General features: G+C 42.1%; 1 protein-coding gene and 1 pseudogene across 4 annotated transcripts in view; one reads left to right on the forward strand and one right to left on the reverse strand.

The window, feature by feature from the left end:
• The window catches only part of GCNT2 (glucosaminyl (N-acetyl) transferase 2 (I blood group)), a 99,345-nt gene that overhangs the window by 78,677 nt on the left and 4,469 nt on the right, over positions 1 to 16,199 (forward strand). For 3 of the 4 annotated variants that reach the window (XM_074398425.1, XM_003927353.4, XM_003927354.4), the window contains exon 2: positions 15,217 to 15,309. In XM_074398425.1, the coding sequence (XP_074254526.1) occupies positions 15,217 to 15,309 (93 nt within the window). Of the gene's footprint in view, positions 1 to 10,097; positions 10,211 to 15,216; positions 15,310 to 16,199 lie in introns of all 4 variants that reach the window. The other variant, XM_074398426.1, reaches the window with a different exon arrangement.
• Positions 8,788 to 9,730, reverse strand: LOC101031664 (poly(A) polymerase alpha pseudogene; annotated as a pseudogene).

Consider the following 16,199-nt stretch of genomic DNA (forward strand, 5'->3'; position numbering starts at 1 on the left):
TGTACCTTCAACTTCCATTACAAGAAATTTATAAAATAGTGGTTAAGAAATTTTTAAAATCACTACCTACCCAGCAATCATCATAAAAGTAACATTTTAAAAATAAAGAAAATACAGAAAACTATAAAAAGTAAAATAAAAATTATCACTAAACTCAATACTTAGAAATAATAGTTCAGTGTATGTTTTTTATATAAAAGCATATTTTTACATGTCTACTGTTTTTTTTAAAAATATACTTTAAGTTCTGGGGTACATGTGCAGAACATGCAGATTTGTTACACAGGTATACACATGCCATGGTGTTTGCTGCACCCATCAACCCATCATCTACATTAGGTATTCCTTCTAGTGTTCTCCCTCACCTAGCTCCCCACCCCCTGACAGGCCCTGGTGTGTGATGTTCCCCTCCCTGTGTCCATGTGTTCACATTGTTCAAGTCCCACTTATGAGTGAGAACATGCGGTGTTTAGTTTTTTACTGGTTTTTATAACCAGCTCTCCTCATGCATTAGTGTATTTTCGTATTCCAATAAAGAAATACCTGAGACTAGGCTATTTATTTAATCAATTTATTCTTTTTTTTTTTTTTTTTTTTTTGAGATAGAGTCTCACTCTGTTACCCAGGCCAGAGTGCAATGGCATGATCTTGGCTCACTGCAACCTCTGCCTTCTGAGTTCAAGCAATTCTGCTGCCTCAGCCTCCCAAGTAGCTGAGATTACAGGGGCGCACCACCACACCCAGCTAATTTTTGTATTTTTAATAGAGACTGGGTTTCACCATGTTGGCCAGGCTGGTCTCAAACTCCTGACCTCAGGTGATCCTCTGAGATTGGGTAATTTATAAAGAGAAGAGGCTTAATTGGCTCACAGTTCCACAGGCTATACAGGAAGCAGAATGCTGGCCTCTGCTCAGCATCTGAAGAGGCCTCAGGAGACTTTCAAACACGGCAGAAGACAGAGAGGGAGCAAGCACCTCACACAACTAGAGCAGGAGGAAGAGGAGTAAGGAGTAAGTGCCATACACTTTTAAACAACCAGATCTCACAAGAATTCTATCACGAGACGGCACTAGGGGGATGGTGCTTAAACCGTTAGAAACTGCCCCCACAATCCAGTCACCTCCCACCCAGGCACCCCCTCTGACACTGAGGATTACCATTCAACATGAGATTTGCCCAAAGACACAAATCCAAACCATTTCACCCCACCTAACAGTATGTCATGGCTTTTCATGTCATGAAGAATTGGTCACAATTTTTATTAACTCTGTAGTGTGCCATCATTTGAACGCAATATAATTTATTTAGAAAAGCCCTAACTTATGGACATTTGGAAGGTCTTACTAGTAATAGTTTTGTTAATAAAATTGATAATGATGACATATACTTTAGCAGAACTTACTATGTACCAAGCACCATTCAGAGTGTTTTAAGTATATTATATACTTCACAGTAAGTTTATGTGGTAAACATGCTGTTTTTAACCCCAGTTTACAGAAAGGGAAACTGAGGAACAGAGAGCCTAGATAACCTGGGTCTCACAGTAATTGACAGAGCAGGCACTGGAATCCTGCTTAGGTTTCAGAATCTCTCCTCTGCCTCAAACAGTAATTTATAAATAACTTCCTTAGGACAAATTCCAATAGATTGAAGTGCTGAGTCAAATGATATGCACATTTTTAAGGCTTTTAATACAGAATGTCATATTGCTCTCCAAACATTGTACCAATTTATACATCCACCTGCAGGCTTGAGATTTCCATTTTATTCTACCTGTTTCACCATAGGGCATTATGATTTTCTAAATCTTTGTCAGCTTGATAAGTATAAAAAGAGGAATTGCCAGGTGCAGTGGTGTGTGCTTGTCATCCTAGCCACTCAGGAGGCTGACATGGGATGATCCCTTGAACCCAGGAGTTTAAATTCAGCCTGGGTAACATAGCAGAGACCTCATCTCTAATAAACAAAACAAACACAAAAAGAGAGGCTATCTTAGGGTTTTAATTGTAGTAACTTCACTTCCTAACAAATTTGAGCGTATTTTCTTATGTTAGACATTTGCATAAGCCAAGTTGCAAAGAGCTATGTGAAAATGAAAGTTCAATTCAGGAATTCCCAGATATGTGGCAGGACAGTTGGGTGTGTGTGGACAGTGTTGAAAGATGAGGACTGGGCCAGGTGTGGTGGCTTACGCCTGTAATCCCAGCACTATGGGAGGCTGAGGTGGGTGGATCACCTGAGGTTGGAAGTTCAAGACCAGCCTAACCAACATGGCGAAACCCTGTCTCTACTAAAAGTACAAAATTAGCCAGGTGTGGTGGCACATGCCTATAATCCCAGCTACTCAGGAGGCTGAGGCAGGAGGACCACTTGAGCCTGGAAGGTGGAGGTTGCAGTGAGCCAAGATTGTGCCATTGCACTCCAGCCTGGACAACAAGAGCAAAACTCCAAATCAAAAAAAAAAAGAAAGATGAGGCCTGGAACCCAGTATTGAAACTACATGTCAACAGGGCCAGACAATGTAGGTGGGTGAAACATGATGGGCCAAGGTGGCTGGAGAGCTCTTGGATGCCTAAAGCCCCAGTGAATTGTTGTCAAGGGACAATGGGAATTCAGACTTCCATAGAGAATCTGGTTTTTCCATGTTGACTCCATTCCATCCTACTGCAGGGGTCTACCAATCAAATGTGGCTTTTGGGCTCCCAGACTGCTGTTTGTAGTCTGTGGGTGTCTTAGTCTGTTTCCTGCTGTGTAACAGAATTCCTGAGACTGGGTAATTTATAAAGAAAAGAAATGTATTTGGCTCCTGATTCTGGAGACTGGGAAGTTCAAGAACATGGCGTGGCATCTGGTGAGGGCCTCTGCGCTGCATCATCCCGTGGCCTAAGGTTGAAGGGCAAGACAGCACATAAGAGAGAAGCAAGAGAGGGTCAAGCTTGCTTTTATAGTAAAACTGCTCTTGTGATAACGAGCCCAATCCTGCAATAATGAACCCACACTCAAAATCATGGCATTAATCCATTTATAACATCAGAACCCTCTTGACCTGATCACTTCTTAAGGTCTCACCTCTCAAAACTGTTGCACTGGAGATCAAGTTTCCAACACATGAATTTTGGGGGACACATTCAAACTGTAGCAGAGGGCAAGATTGTAAAAGCTCTTATGTGTTTGTGGTCAGCATTTTGGCATCTTCCTGGTCATAATGCAATCTATAGAACTGAAGTGATGGATCCGGCCAGGGTTATAATTCTGAGGAGCTGGCTGGGGCAGTCTGCTTGGTTAGTGACAGTTTGAAGCAAAGGAAAGAAATGACAGTTCAGAATCTAGCTCTTTACGGAGGAGATAAGCATGAAGCTGGGTCCAGGGGGAACAAATGTAGAATGTAAAAAGAGAAATGAGCTGAGGAGTTGGAATTCTGGTAAGAAGTGACAGACGAGGTCCAAGATGAGGGCAAGTTTGAGTTTGTTGAAGGGTGAGTGGTTGTGGGGCATCTCAAGCTGGCTTGAAAAATCAGACACAGGGTAACCTGCACCCCTCCCCCCAAATATAAGGATGATGGGATCAATGCTGATTATAGCAAGAGCCATGTGATGGTATGACTGCATCTAGTGGAAAGACTGCAGGCAGAGAGACCCATTGGCAGGCAAGTAACAATGGTCTTGATGAGAGATATGGGGCACCTGAGTGAGGGCTGTGGCCTCAAAGGAAAGCAAAAGGTATGTGTTTGAGCAATGCTATTAACCAGCATGGAGAACTGCTGGTAGATTGAAATCCACTGGGGACTCCTGTACTGTGCAAAACTTCAACAGGTGTAGCTGGAAGGGGATAACTAATAGATCAGGTTAATCATGCACGTGAAAGATTTTGAAGCATGTCATGGGTTAGTGGAGCAAAGAAGAGAGCATTCTCAGGCTACGTGTCTGGGACTGTGGAAGCTGAAGGCCTTCACTACCTCGAAAATCTGCTATAATTAGAGGAGTGTTTGACAAGAGCTGAAAATGATAAACAGCAGAGCTGTGTAGGCAGGTGGCCAGTGGACCATGTCAGCACTGTAATGAAATCTGAACTCTCTGAGCCAAGGATTGCCCATGTTTCTAAACTTTCTACTGACCTTGCCCACTTGTCACCAGAAGGCATCCAAGAATGACTCTGGCATGAAGGCATTTAGGCTGCTTCTAAAATAAAAGATATTATTATTATTATTATTATTATTATTATTATTTTGAGATGGAGTCTCACTCTTTCACCAGGCTGGAGTGCAGTGGCACGATCTCAGCTCACTGCAACCTCCACCTCCTGGGTTCAAGTGATTCACCTGCCTCACCCTCCCAAACAGCTAAGATTACAGGCGCCCCACCATCACGCCCAGCCAATTTTTGTATTTTTAGTAGAGATGGGGTTTTACCATGTTGGCCAGGATGGTCTCAATCTCTTGACCTCGTGATCCACCCACCTTGGCTTCCCAAAGTGTTGGGATTACAGGCGTGACTCACCACGCCCAGCCTGAAGATACTGATAAACATAAATTCTCTAAATACATTAAGCTGAAAACCCCAAGAATATCCATCCCATTCATGGCTTTACCTCCAACATCTACTCTGGAATCTTGGAGGAATGCAAGAAAGTATTTGAGTAAGTGAGTAAATTATCTGGAAACAAAATCAACAAGTTCGTTAGCACATCTGCACTCCTAAACTAGAGCCTAGAAAATTTAAGTGAATTTTCTAGGCTTTAGTTTGCAAAGCTTGGTAATGAGGGGAAAACACTAGAAAAGCTCTAAAATCCATTCAAGTCTAAAATTCAGGGGTTTTCCTTCTCTCATTTCATCTTTTCCTTTTGTAACTAAGGAGTGAATTTGTTGGCAGTTATGAGAGGTGAACACAGAGATGTCGTATTAAGAATGCTATACCATTGTCTCAGGGACTACAAAACTAGAAGCATCCACATCAAACAAAGCAGGGTGTCTTTTAGTAAGTTTCTTGTGTTAACAATCCTAAATAGGCCAGGCGTGGTGGCTCATGCCTATAATCACAGCACTTTGGGAGGCCAAGGTGGGAGGACTGCTCGAGTCCAGGAGTTTGAGACCAGCCTGAGCAACATAGCAAGAGCCGTATCTATTAAAAAAAAAAAAAAAAATCCTAAGTGATCAATTGATCAATGAAGCTGTAGTGGGTGGAAACAGATATATATTCTTTAATTTCTAAAAATGATCCAAATTAGCAATTGGAATAAGAGCCTACAAGTTATTTAACACTACAATTCTCGGCCACTGGGTAATTTTCTATTTTTTTGTTGTCAAGGATAATCAGTTGACTTACTAGAATTAGTCACAAGCACAATTACTAAATCAGTGAAGCCCAAAAAAACTCAGATGTATATCAATCAACTTTTGTAACAAATATAAAAGCAATGTGACATTAAAGTAAGTTTTATAAGTAAGAAAAACACTGGCATTTTTCCTCCACTCACACTTCACATGCAAATATTTGTGCATGGTTTATTAATAGTAATAGTATACAATTTCATATTCTGGTGTTTTTGTTTTTGTTTTAACTCTAGATCAATAATTCTCAACCAGGGGTGATTTTGCACCTGAGGGGACATTTGGCAATGTCTGGAGAGATTTTGGTCTGTCACATCTGTGGTTGGGGGCCTGCTACTGGCATCTAGTGGAAAGAGACTGGGAACGATGTTAAACATCCTAAAAGACATAGGTAGGCCCCCACAACAAAGAATTACCTGGCCCAAATGTCAGTAGTGCTGAGGTTGATAAAACTGCTTTAGATTAGAGTAAAAAAGCAGTCTCTTCCACAGACATTGTCCCCATGATTTTATTAAAGGGATTATATTTTCAACCATGTATTTAATGGTTATGTATACCAGGCATTGCAAAGCACTGCACATACATTTTTCTCATTTAACTCTCCAAAAACCCTGTGAGGTTTTAAAGATGTCTTAAAGAGACACCATGTCTTAAAGAGATTCAAGAGTTGTTCGGAGTCATACAGTTAGTAGTAGCAATGCTTTTCTATCTGACTTCAAAGCCTGTGCTGTTTGTTACTTTGTGTAATTCATAATGAACATCTTCATATACAGATTTCTGCATTTTAAAAGTTATTTCCTTAGCTTATTTCAAAGATACTAATTTAAAGAGTGAAAGGGAATTGGCAGTTATGGTGACTTTTCCTACATGTTTCTAGATTGATTTTCTACAACTGAACCAATTTCAGCACCCCCATTGAATTGTGAGAAAGCTCTTTCAATATATTCTCATCAGCATTGGCGATTTGATATTTAAAAACAAAATTCCTTGTTTACTTAAGAAAGTAAAAGGTATATATATATATATATATGAGCTTAAATAATAGGCAATTTCTGGAACTTGTTACCACAGATAGGTCTCCCAAAATGAGGACCAAACTGTGTAAGAATAATAATGAGAAAGTCAAGTCAATATAAATAAAGCTTGCATTTCAAAGAATCATGTTCATTTATTTAATAAATACAGTTATTTGACTAAGAAAGGCTGAGCCCCAATAAAAACATTCCTGGCTACTCTGTAAACTTTGCCTCAAATGCTTTGTTTACATAAGCCTATGAAGAGCAAATGAGAGAACTGGATTTTATAGTTTAAAATGTTTTCTCAGATAATATTGACATTTGTTTTGCCCCATCCTAGAAATAATACAAAATAGGCCTTTGCTAGGATTCCTGTGAATGAAGGATGCGTTCCTACCCATACTCCCCGCAACGACCCTCCCAGAGTCGCGACAAACAACAGTAATAGTAATCCTAACAGCAAATGCGATAATAGAATCGAGTCCAGTATTTTTCCAATACTAGTTCTATCCCATTAGAGGATACAGAAATCACTTTAGCAGTTTTTGATCAGAATTTTTAAGATGAAACTAGACTAGAAAACAACATAAAGTAACAAGTGCACTGCATGTAATAAGCCCAAGTGGTGTTTTTTTTTTAATTTTTTTATTTTATTTTTATTTTTATTTTTTTTAAAGACGGGGTTTCACCGTGTTGGTCAGGCTGGTCTTGAACTCCCGACCTCTGGTAATCCGCCCGCCTTGGCCTCCAAAGTGCTGGGATTACAGGTGTGAGCCACGGCACCCGGCCTACAAGTGTTGTTTTATGGAACTTTTGTTTGCTTTATATACGTGTGTATGTATGATGGTATATAGGTGTTTTTTTCGGTGGGTTCCAGTCCAAAATTTTGAGAAGCCATTGATCTAATCTACCTCCTTCCTTTTAGAGGTGAGGTTTAGAAATGTTAAACGATGTCCAAGGATACCCAGCTGGTTCATGACAAAGCTGGAATGAGAATGGAAGTTCCCTAATCCCTAGACCAGTGTCTACTCCATCAGGGTGCTCAGCCCGGGGGCAGTCTCGGGATGAGGTGGGAATAGGAAACAGGCTTAATAGAGAGGCTTTTAGGGAGTGAAGAAGGAGCAGTTGGACATTGGCACAAGTGATGGGGCTGGTAGCTTTGGGATCTCCATGTATCTTTCAGCCCAAGCCAAGTTAAATTACTTACTGAAAAGTGGGCACATTGTACATTTGGGGTCTTCAAACTTAAACTTGCCATTATCTCCTCAAAGTAATAATCAAGTGATGCTTACTAAGTATTCAAATTGAGCTGTCAACAGAAGTCTTGTTGAATATTTTATCTCTTCCCTAAGCAAGTTGAACGAAGCAGGACAGATATGGAGAATGGATGATTGCTGGTCACTCAGGTCACTGTTGCAGGGCAAACCGAAATGGGTTGGTGCTTACTAAGAAGGTACAGGAGGCCAGGCACAGTGGCTCACCCCTGTAATCCTAGCACTTTGGGATGCCTAGACGGGTGGAGGTCAGGAGTTTGAGACCAGCATGGCCAACATGGTGAAACACCATCTCTACTAAAAACACAAAAAATTAGCTGGAAATTTGTAAAAATACAAAATTAGCCGGCATGTACCCAGTTACTTGGAATCACTTGAACCTGGAAAGCGGAGGTTGCAGTGAGCTGAGATTATGCCACTGGACTCCAGCCGGGGCAACAGAGCAAGTCTCTGTCTCAAAAAAAAAAAAAAAAAAGGTAAAAGAAATGCTTTTTGATACTGAGAAGTAGAGATTATTCCACCTTAAGTTGCCATATCTTTTTGGGGAGTCAAGACAGTATCCAGGCCTGTCTGATCCTCACACAAGTTAAATGGTCCTGCCCATCAGCACTAAAGACTGACTGAGTCAATGGGGCCACCCTTGCATTGGGACGCTAATGCATTCCTTTAACATTGGTTGAGTCTCCCGGTGGCCAAGTGCTATGAAGTCAAAGGCACTGTGAGAGCTGGCCCTCTGCTCAGCGCAGCTTTCTCCTCTAACAGGTGGGCTGATGCCTTCAAGGAAGTAATTTGGCCGGGCTCTTAAAATGCATATATTCCGAGCAGTGGGGACAAGTTAGTTACAATTAACCCAAGGATATATGGGCCAGATTTGTTCACAAGAGCAGATTTTGAGTGAGAATAGAGTTAGTAAGAGACTAACCTAAAAACCTGGTAAAGACTGAGAGAAGGAGGTCAAGGAGGGGAAGAAAAAAGGATGTGCTGTCGCTGCCCAGGACAAGCTGCATGCTCCTCCCAGCGTTGCTTACAGCTCAGAGCCACTCACACTTGATCACACACAAGACTGTCCTGGGGATCTTGTGAAGATGCTGATGTTGGTACAAGAGGCCTAGCATGGGGCTCAATTTCTTTCTTTCTTTCTTCTTTCCTTCCTTTCTTCCTTCCTTCCTCTTTCTTTTTTTCTTTTTTTTTCAGTGTCTACAATCAATTTTATTTTAATATAATCTAAACACATACCATTTAGAAAATACCAATAAAAATTTATGTTCAAGTGTTGATGCTATTGCATTTGGATAAAGCTGGCGAGTTCTTGCTACTAGCATAGCCCAGGAAACACCACCGAGGAAACCTAATATATTGGAATAGATGTTGTGGCGTTTGGCCCATAGTTTGATAGCTCTCAGAGTTAACCTGAAGTTGTCAATGTTTGGTACTAGATGTAAAATTTCATCGGTTACCCTGCAACCATTAAGACTTCTTATACATCTTATATCTAAATTTTTAAGCAGACTGTCATCTCGTAGGTCCAAATCTTCTGGAATTGTCTGCAGTGCTAATCTTGCAAACAAAATATCAATCTCTATCCCATCAAAACAGAGTTTAATAACTGGTACAAATGCCTCTTCAACAGCTCTTAAATCTTTTACTTCTTCCTGTAATTTCAACTTATCATAGAATGAGGTGAAAAAGTCACTTCGATCAACATGTCTTGGTGCAACACACAACGCATCAATATCAGCACCTTTTGTATGTACGCCTAACCTGTAAGATCCAAATGTAAAAATTTTTCCTCCAACATTTTCAATTACAGATTGTGGAAGATTCTTGCTTTCACTGATTTCTCGTATCCACTCTTTTACCAGGTTATTTAGTTTTCCCAAAATTAGAATCCTGCGCTGCAGTTCCTCTTCCTCTTCAAAAACCCCGAAGGGTTTCAGTGTCTCAATTAGTTTCTGTGTAAGTATGCAGTCAGTCTCCTTAGGGGCTGCTAAGCTGATAGGAGAAGTGATGCCATAGTGCTTCTGTGGCGGTTGTGTTTGTTGTGATCCCTGTGTTGTAACTGGAAACGGCATCGTCTCCTGCGCCGGCACCGCCCAGTCACTCCCCACCCCCGCCCCCCACAACTGCCGCCGCTGCCGCCCTGGGCATGGTCCACTGAGTCGGGAAGGAGGGGGGGGCCTGCCTCAGCCCTGGGTCCAACCCCCCTTCCTTCCTCTTTCTTTCTTTTTCTCTTTCTCTCTCTCTTTCTTTCTTTCCCTCTTCTTTATTTTTCTTTTTTCTTTTTTTTTGAGACAGGATCTCACTGTGTTACCCAGGCTGGAATGCAGTAGCCTGATTTTGGCTCACTGCAGCCTTGACATCCCAGGCTCAGATGATCCTTCGACCTGAGCCTCCTGAGTACCTGGGGCCACAAGTGCACACTGCAACAGCCAGCTAATTTTTGTATTTTTCATAGAGATGGGTTTTTATATGTTGCCTAGGATGGTCTCGAACTTCTGGACTCAAGAGAGCCACCTGCCTCTGTTACAGGAAAGGAGTCCCAATCCAGACCCCAAGAGAGGGTTCTTGGATCTCACACAAGAAAGAATTCAGGGTGAGTCCATAGTGCAAAGTGAAAGCAAGTTTATTAAGAAAGTAAAGGAATAAAAGAATGGCTACTCCATAGACAGAGCAACTGGTTATCCATTTTTATGGTTATTTCTTTATAATACGGTAAACAGGGATGGATTATTACCCCTTTTAGACCATAGAGGGTAACTTCCTGATGTTGCCATGGCATTTGTAAACTGCCATGGTGCTGGTGGGAGGGTAGCAGTGAGGATGACCAGAGGTCACTCTCATCGCCATTTTGGTTTGGGTGGGTTTTGGCCGGCAACTTTACTGCAAACTGTTTTATCAGTAAGGTCTTTATGACTGTGACTTAGAATGCCGTAACTGTCTGGGATTGCAAACCAGTAGGTTTCAGCCTCATTTTACCCAGCTCCTGTTTAAGATGGAGTTGCCCTGGTTCACACGCCTCTGATACCTCAGCCTCCCAAAGTGCTGGGGTCACAGGCATGAGCCACCACAACTGGCCAGATTCTGCATTTTTTTTTTTTTTTGAGACAGTGTCTCACTCTGTTGCCCAGGCTGGAGTGCAGTGGTGCGATCTCAGCTCACTGCAACCTTCACCTCCCAGGCTCAAACGATTCTCCTGCCTCAGCCTCCCAAGTGGCTGGGACTACAGGTACGTGCCACCACACCCAGCTAATTTTGTATTTTTAGTAGAGATGGTGTTTCACCATGTTGGCCAGGCTGGTCTTGAACTCCTAACTTCAGGTGATCCACCCACCTTGGCCTCCCAAAGTGCTGGGATTACAGGCGTGAACCACTGAGCCTCAGCCTCCCAAATGCAGAATGCCAGATTCTACATTTCTAACAGGCTCCCAGGTGCTGCTAATGCCCCTACTCCAAGAACCACACTTGAATATCAAGAGTCTGTTCCCACTCCTGCCAGATATTTCTGTGCCTCAGAATTCTTTGCAAAAAGAGTAGAATTCTACTTGTTCTGTTTGCCCTTCTTCCCCATTCTGCTTTTAAAAATGTAATGTTTTAATGCACGAACATGAATAAAATCTAAGCACAGACATGTTTGACATCTGTCGTCAAACAGAAAGTATAGAAGTTGAGGTTTAGAATTTTACTAGCAGGCGGTTAGTAGGTGTTATGTGTTCATTTTATAAAGACAGCAGGTCATTAATTATAAATGTCACGATCTTATCCCTGGAATAATGGAATCTGTTTCTGAGTAAGAGTCACTTTGAGATGATCAATAGTAAAGAGACTGAAAGAGGAAGAAAAATGTCATGTGCTCTCAAAAATATAGTTGTGTGAACATTCAATGACCTTTTCTCATGGGAACACCCTCTTCATACTTTTATGATGTGGTTATATAATAGACACTGGCTCATAATAACACGTCAGCTACTCACACAGAAGTAGATAAGTAAGGCAGCTTCTCTCTTTGCTTTCCTGGCTCTCCTTCCCCACTCTACAGCTTAACCAGACAAGTTTTACTCTAAATTCTTTTATAATGTGTGTTAAGAACAAAACAGGGGGCCAGGTACAGTGGCTCACACCCATAATTCCAGCACTTTTGGAGACTGAGGTGGGCAGATCACCTGAAGTCAGGAGTTCAAGACCAGCCTGGCCAACATGGTGAAACCCTATCTCTACTAAAAAGACAAAGATTAGCCAGGCATGGTGGTGCATGCCTGTAATCCCAGCTATCAGGAGACTGAGGCAGGAGAATCACTTAAACCCAAGAGGTAGAGGTTGCAGTGAGCCAAGATCATTGCACTCCAGCCTGGGCAACAAGAGCGAAACTCTGTCTCAAAAAAACAAAAAACAAGGAAGATTATTTTTAGATAAGCAAGCACCAAAATAATTTTAAAGTATTAAAATGCAAGTTAAAGAAATAGAAATAGGCTGGGCATGGTGGCTCATACCTATAATCCCAGCACTTTGGGAGGCCAAGGCAGGTCGATCACCTTAGGTCAGGAGTTCCAGACCAGCCTGGCCAACATGGCAAAACCCCGTCTCTACTAAAAACACAAAAATTAGCTGGGCGTGGTGGCACATGGCTGTAGTCCCAGCTACTTGGGAGGCTGAGGCAGGAGAATCGCTTGAACCTGGGAGGCAGAGGTTGCAGTGAGCCAAGATTGTGCCACTGCACTCCAGCCTGGCTACAGAGCAAGACTCCATCTCAAAAAAAAAAAAAAAAAAAAAGGAAGAAAGAAATATTGCTTAATAGTGTTTCTCTTGAATACTTGAGTACTTATATTAAATAAATTCAAGTTTAGGTGGCAAGAAGAAAAGACCCTTGCCTTATAGAAAGCCCTTAGGATTTAAGACTCATGCTGTTTACAGGAAAGGATGCAACAAAATTTCATTTTAGTAAGGAAGCCTGGTTACAAATCAGATCATCATATAATTATCATATGACATCAGGGCAAAAGAACAGACCTTTTTTCTTCTGAAAAGGCACATTTTTATTAATATTTTTTAAAGCCTAATTCAATTAAATTTCTTTAAAATACTGGTTTTATCCAATTTTTTTCCTTATCAAAAGCTATTAAAAATAATCAGTAAGTAGCTTTTTTCTTCTTTTATTTTAGGAACGACCCCTCTCTTGTCACCCAGGCTGGAATGCAGTAGTATTCAAACTCACTGCAGCCTTGAGTTCCTAGGTTTAAGTAATCCTCCTACCTCAGCCTCCCCGGTAGCTGGGACCACAAGTGTGTACTACCATGCTTGACTATTTAAAAAAAAAAAAATTGTGGAAATGGTGTCTCTCTGTGTTGCCCAGGCTGGAGTGCAGTAGTGCAATCATAGTTCACTGCAGTCTCGAACTCCTGAGCTCAAGTGATCCTTTGGCCTCCACCTCCTGAGTAGCTGGAATCACAGGCATGAGCCACCATGCCTGTCTAATTTAAAAAAAAAAAATTTTAGTAGATATAGGGTCTCACTATGTTACCCAGGTTGGTCTCAAACTCCTGGCCTCAAGCAATCCTCCTGCCCTGGCCTCCCAAAGCACTAGGATTATAGGTATGAGCCCACTGCACACAGCCGTTGAGTCTTTTTTTCTCATTAGCATGTGTATTAGCTTTTTACTTGGCACTGCAACAAATGACCACCAATTTAGCAGCTTCAACAACATAAATATATTTATTGTCTTACAATTTTGTAGGACAAAAGCCTGACCAGGCTGAAATCCAGGCATTGGCTGGGTCAGGTTCCTTTCTGTAGGCTCCAGGTACCATCCACTTCCTTGCCTTTTCTGGCTTCTAGAGGCCTCCCACATTCCTGGCTGGTGGCTCCTTCCCTCATCTTCACACAGCAAAGGCAGGGTCAGAGTGGAGCCTTCTCATGTCGCATCACTCTGTCCAGCTCTCCTGTTTCCCTCTTCCAATGCTGAGGATCCCTGTGATTACACTGAGCTCACCCAGATAATTCAGGATAACTTCCCTGTTTTAAGGTCAGCTGATCAGCAACTTTAATTCTCCTTTGCCACGTAAAATAACACATTCTCAGGTTCCAGGCATTAAGATGTGGACATCTTTGTCTGTTCTGTCTGTGTATGTTTGAGGGGGTGGGTAGAGGCCATTATTCTGCCTACCACACTATATCTTATCAATAATTAAAAAGAATCTTCTAAGAGAGGACTATTGCAATTTGGGTACCGATAACATTTGCATAGTGCCATTATATCCAAATTACATTTAGATTGCATTACTCACTGGTGAAAAATGCTGCAGCTCTTAAGCAAAGTTTTTATCTTTTAGTTGCATTTTTGTTTTTTGTTGATTCCCATGTTTTCCTTTTCTTTCTTTCTTTTTTTTTTTTTTTTTTTTTTTGAGACAGAGTCTTTCTCTGTTGCCCAGCTGGAGTGCAGTAGCACAATTTCAGCTCACTGCAACCTCCACCACCCAGATTCAAGCAATTCTCCTACATCAGCCTCCCGAGTAGCTGAGGCTACAGGCACGCGCCACCATGCCTGGCTAATTTTTTGTATTTTTTAGTAGAGACAGGGTTTCACCATGTTGGCCAGGATAGTCTTGATCTCCTGACCTCATGATCCACCCACCTCGGCCTCCCAAAGTGCTGGGATTACAGACATTAGCCTCCACCCCTGGCCATTAATTTTTTGTTATTTTGAGACAGGGTCTTCCTCTGTGGCCAAGGCTGGAGTACAGTGGCATGATCACGGTTCGCTGCCGCCTAGACCTTCCCAGGCTCACATGGTCCTCCAGAGTAGCTGAAACTACAAACATGTGTCACCACACTTGGCTAATTTTTATTTCTTGTAGAGACAGGGTTTCATTATGTTGTCCAGGAATCTTCTTACCTCACCTCCTAAAGTGCTGGGATTACAGGCATGAGCCCCTATGTCTGACCTCTTCTTCACTAGTAATGATTTGTATATTATAATCTTGGAGTATACCTATAAATAGACCCTCCAATCTCTATGACCTACCCAAAATTTATTACATAGACAGGGTTATGTGAGAAACACTTACCAAGTGTTCCTCAAATGGGGTGATTTTGCTCACCTACAGGACATCTGGCAATATCTGTAGACGTGTTTTAGTTGTCACAATTGAGGAGAAGATGCTATCGGTGTCTAGTGGGTAGAGGCCAAGGATGCTGCTAAACGTCCTACAAAGCACAGGACAGCCCCCACAACAAAGAATCATCCAGCCCAAAGTGACAATCGTGCCGAGGTTGAGAAACCTTGGCTTAGCAAGATGCCAGACTGCAGCACCCCACCCTCAACTGAATTAGGTATTAGTAAATGGATCAGGATTGTATTAGTGTATTGATTTGTATGCTGATTGAATTAGACGTTTTACTAGTTAGATTACGAGCTAACTAAAATTCTGGTCAAAAGATCAACTGGAGGAAACAGAAGATGGGTAGATCAGTACATACCAATCCACGTGAAATGTGAAAGGTAATATACTGAAAGAAAGTAAGCCTGACTTGGAGCCTTAATTGATGAAATTGATACCCTTCTCTCATGGTTCTCATCTCTACACTTCTTCTTTACCTACATTGCAGGTGTTCCTGGCTCTATGCCAAATGCATCCTGGACTGGAAACCTCAGAGCTATAAAGTGGAATGACATGGAAGACAAACATGGAGGCTGCCACGGTGAGGCTCTCCTTGTTTGCTTCTAGGATACTGCTTGTTGATGTTAGCAGGAAGATAGCTGTGGAATCCAGGGTTCTCATGGAGAGAGAGCTGCTGCTATATTTAGACTGATCTGTTAGTTATTTGAGAAGCCAGAGGCTTCAAGACACAGTCCTTCAAAAATAAGTTTAAACATTTCACTGATATTCACCAACCTTTAATTACCTAGGGAGATGAAAAGACAGGTTCAAATCATGATGCCATTTTCTCCCTGCTAGTTTTCAGCTTTCTTTCTTCATTGGCAGGGTCTCACTCTGTCACCCACTCTGGAGTGCAGTGCCATGAATACAGCTCATTGCAACCTCAAAATCCTGGGTTCAGGACTCCCGCCTCAGCCTCCCAGGTAGCTGGGACCACAGGCATGTGCCACCACACCTGGCTAATTTTATTATTATTATTATTTCCTGTAGAGTCAGCTTCCCTTTTGTTTATTCCTCTTGCTGTGCCTTCTGAGAGCCCAGCTGTTCAGAGGGGAAAGTGGTCGAGAGGAGAAGTGATGTCATGTTCTTACCACAGAGCTAGCTGGACCTCCATCCCTCGGGCCAGTCCCTGCTCCCCCTATAGGCAGCCTTCCCAGGGGCTTGGAGAGCTGTCGGGGTTTGCACAGCTCTGGCATGGTGGATGGATGACAGGTGACACTAGCAAGAAGGATACCCCTCGGAATGGAAGAAAACTAGAAATCCTAAGTCAGTTCAATTTCTATACAACTTTATGAAAAAGAGTTTTTATCAGTCCTGGCACATTCAGAATATTGCCCAGCATATAGTGGGCATGAATATCAGTTTGCTAGGGCTGCCTAGCACAGACTAGGTGCTTAGCATTGGGTCCTGTCATCTAACTTCAGCTAGGCC

This window comes from Saimiri boliviensis, chromosome 4 (genome assembly GCF_048565385.1).
Source record: "Saimiri boliviensis isolate mSaiBol1 chromosome 4, mSaiBol1.pri, whole genome shotgun sequence".
Lineage (NCBI taxonomy): Eukaryota > Metazoa > Chordata > Mammalia > Primates > Cebidae > Saimiri > Saimiri boliviensis.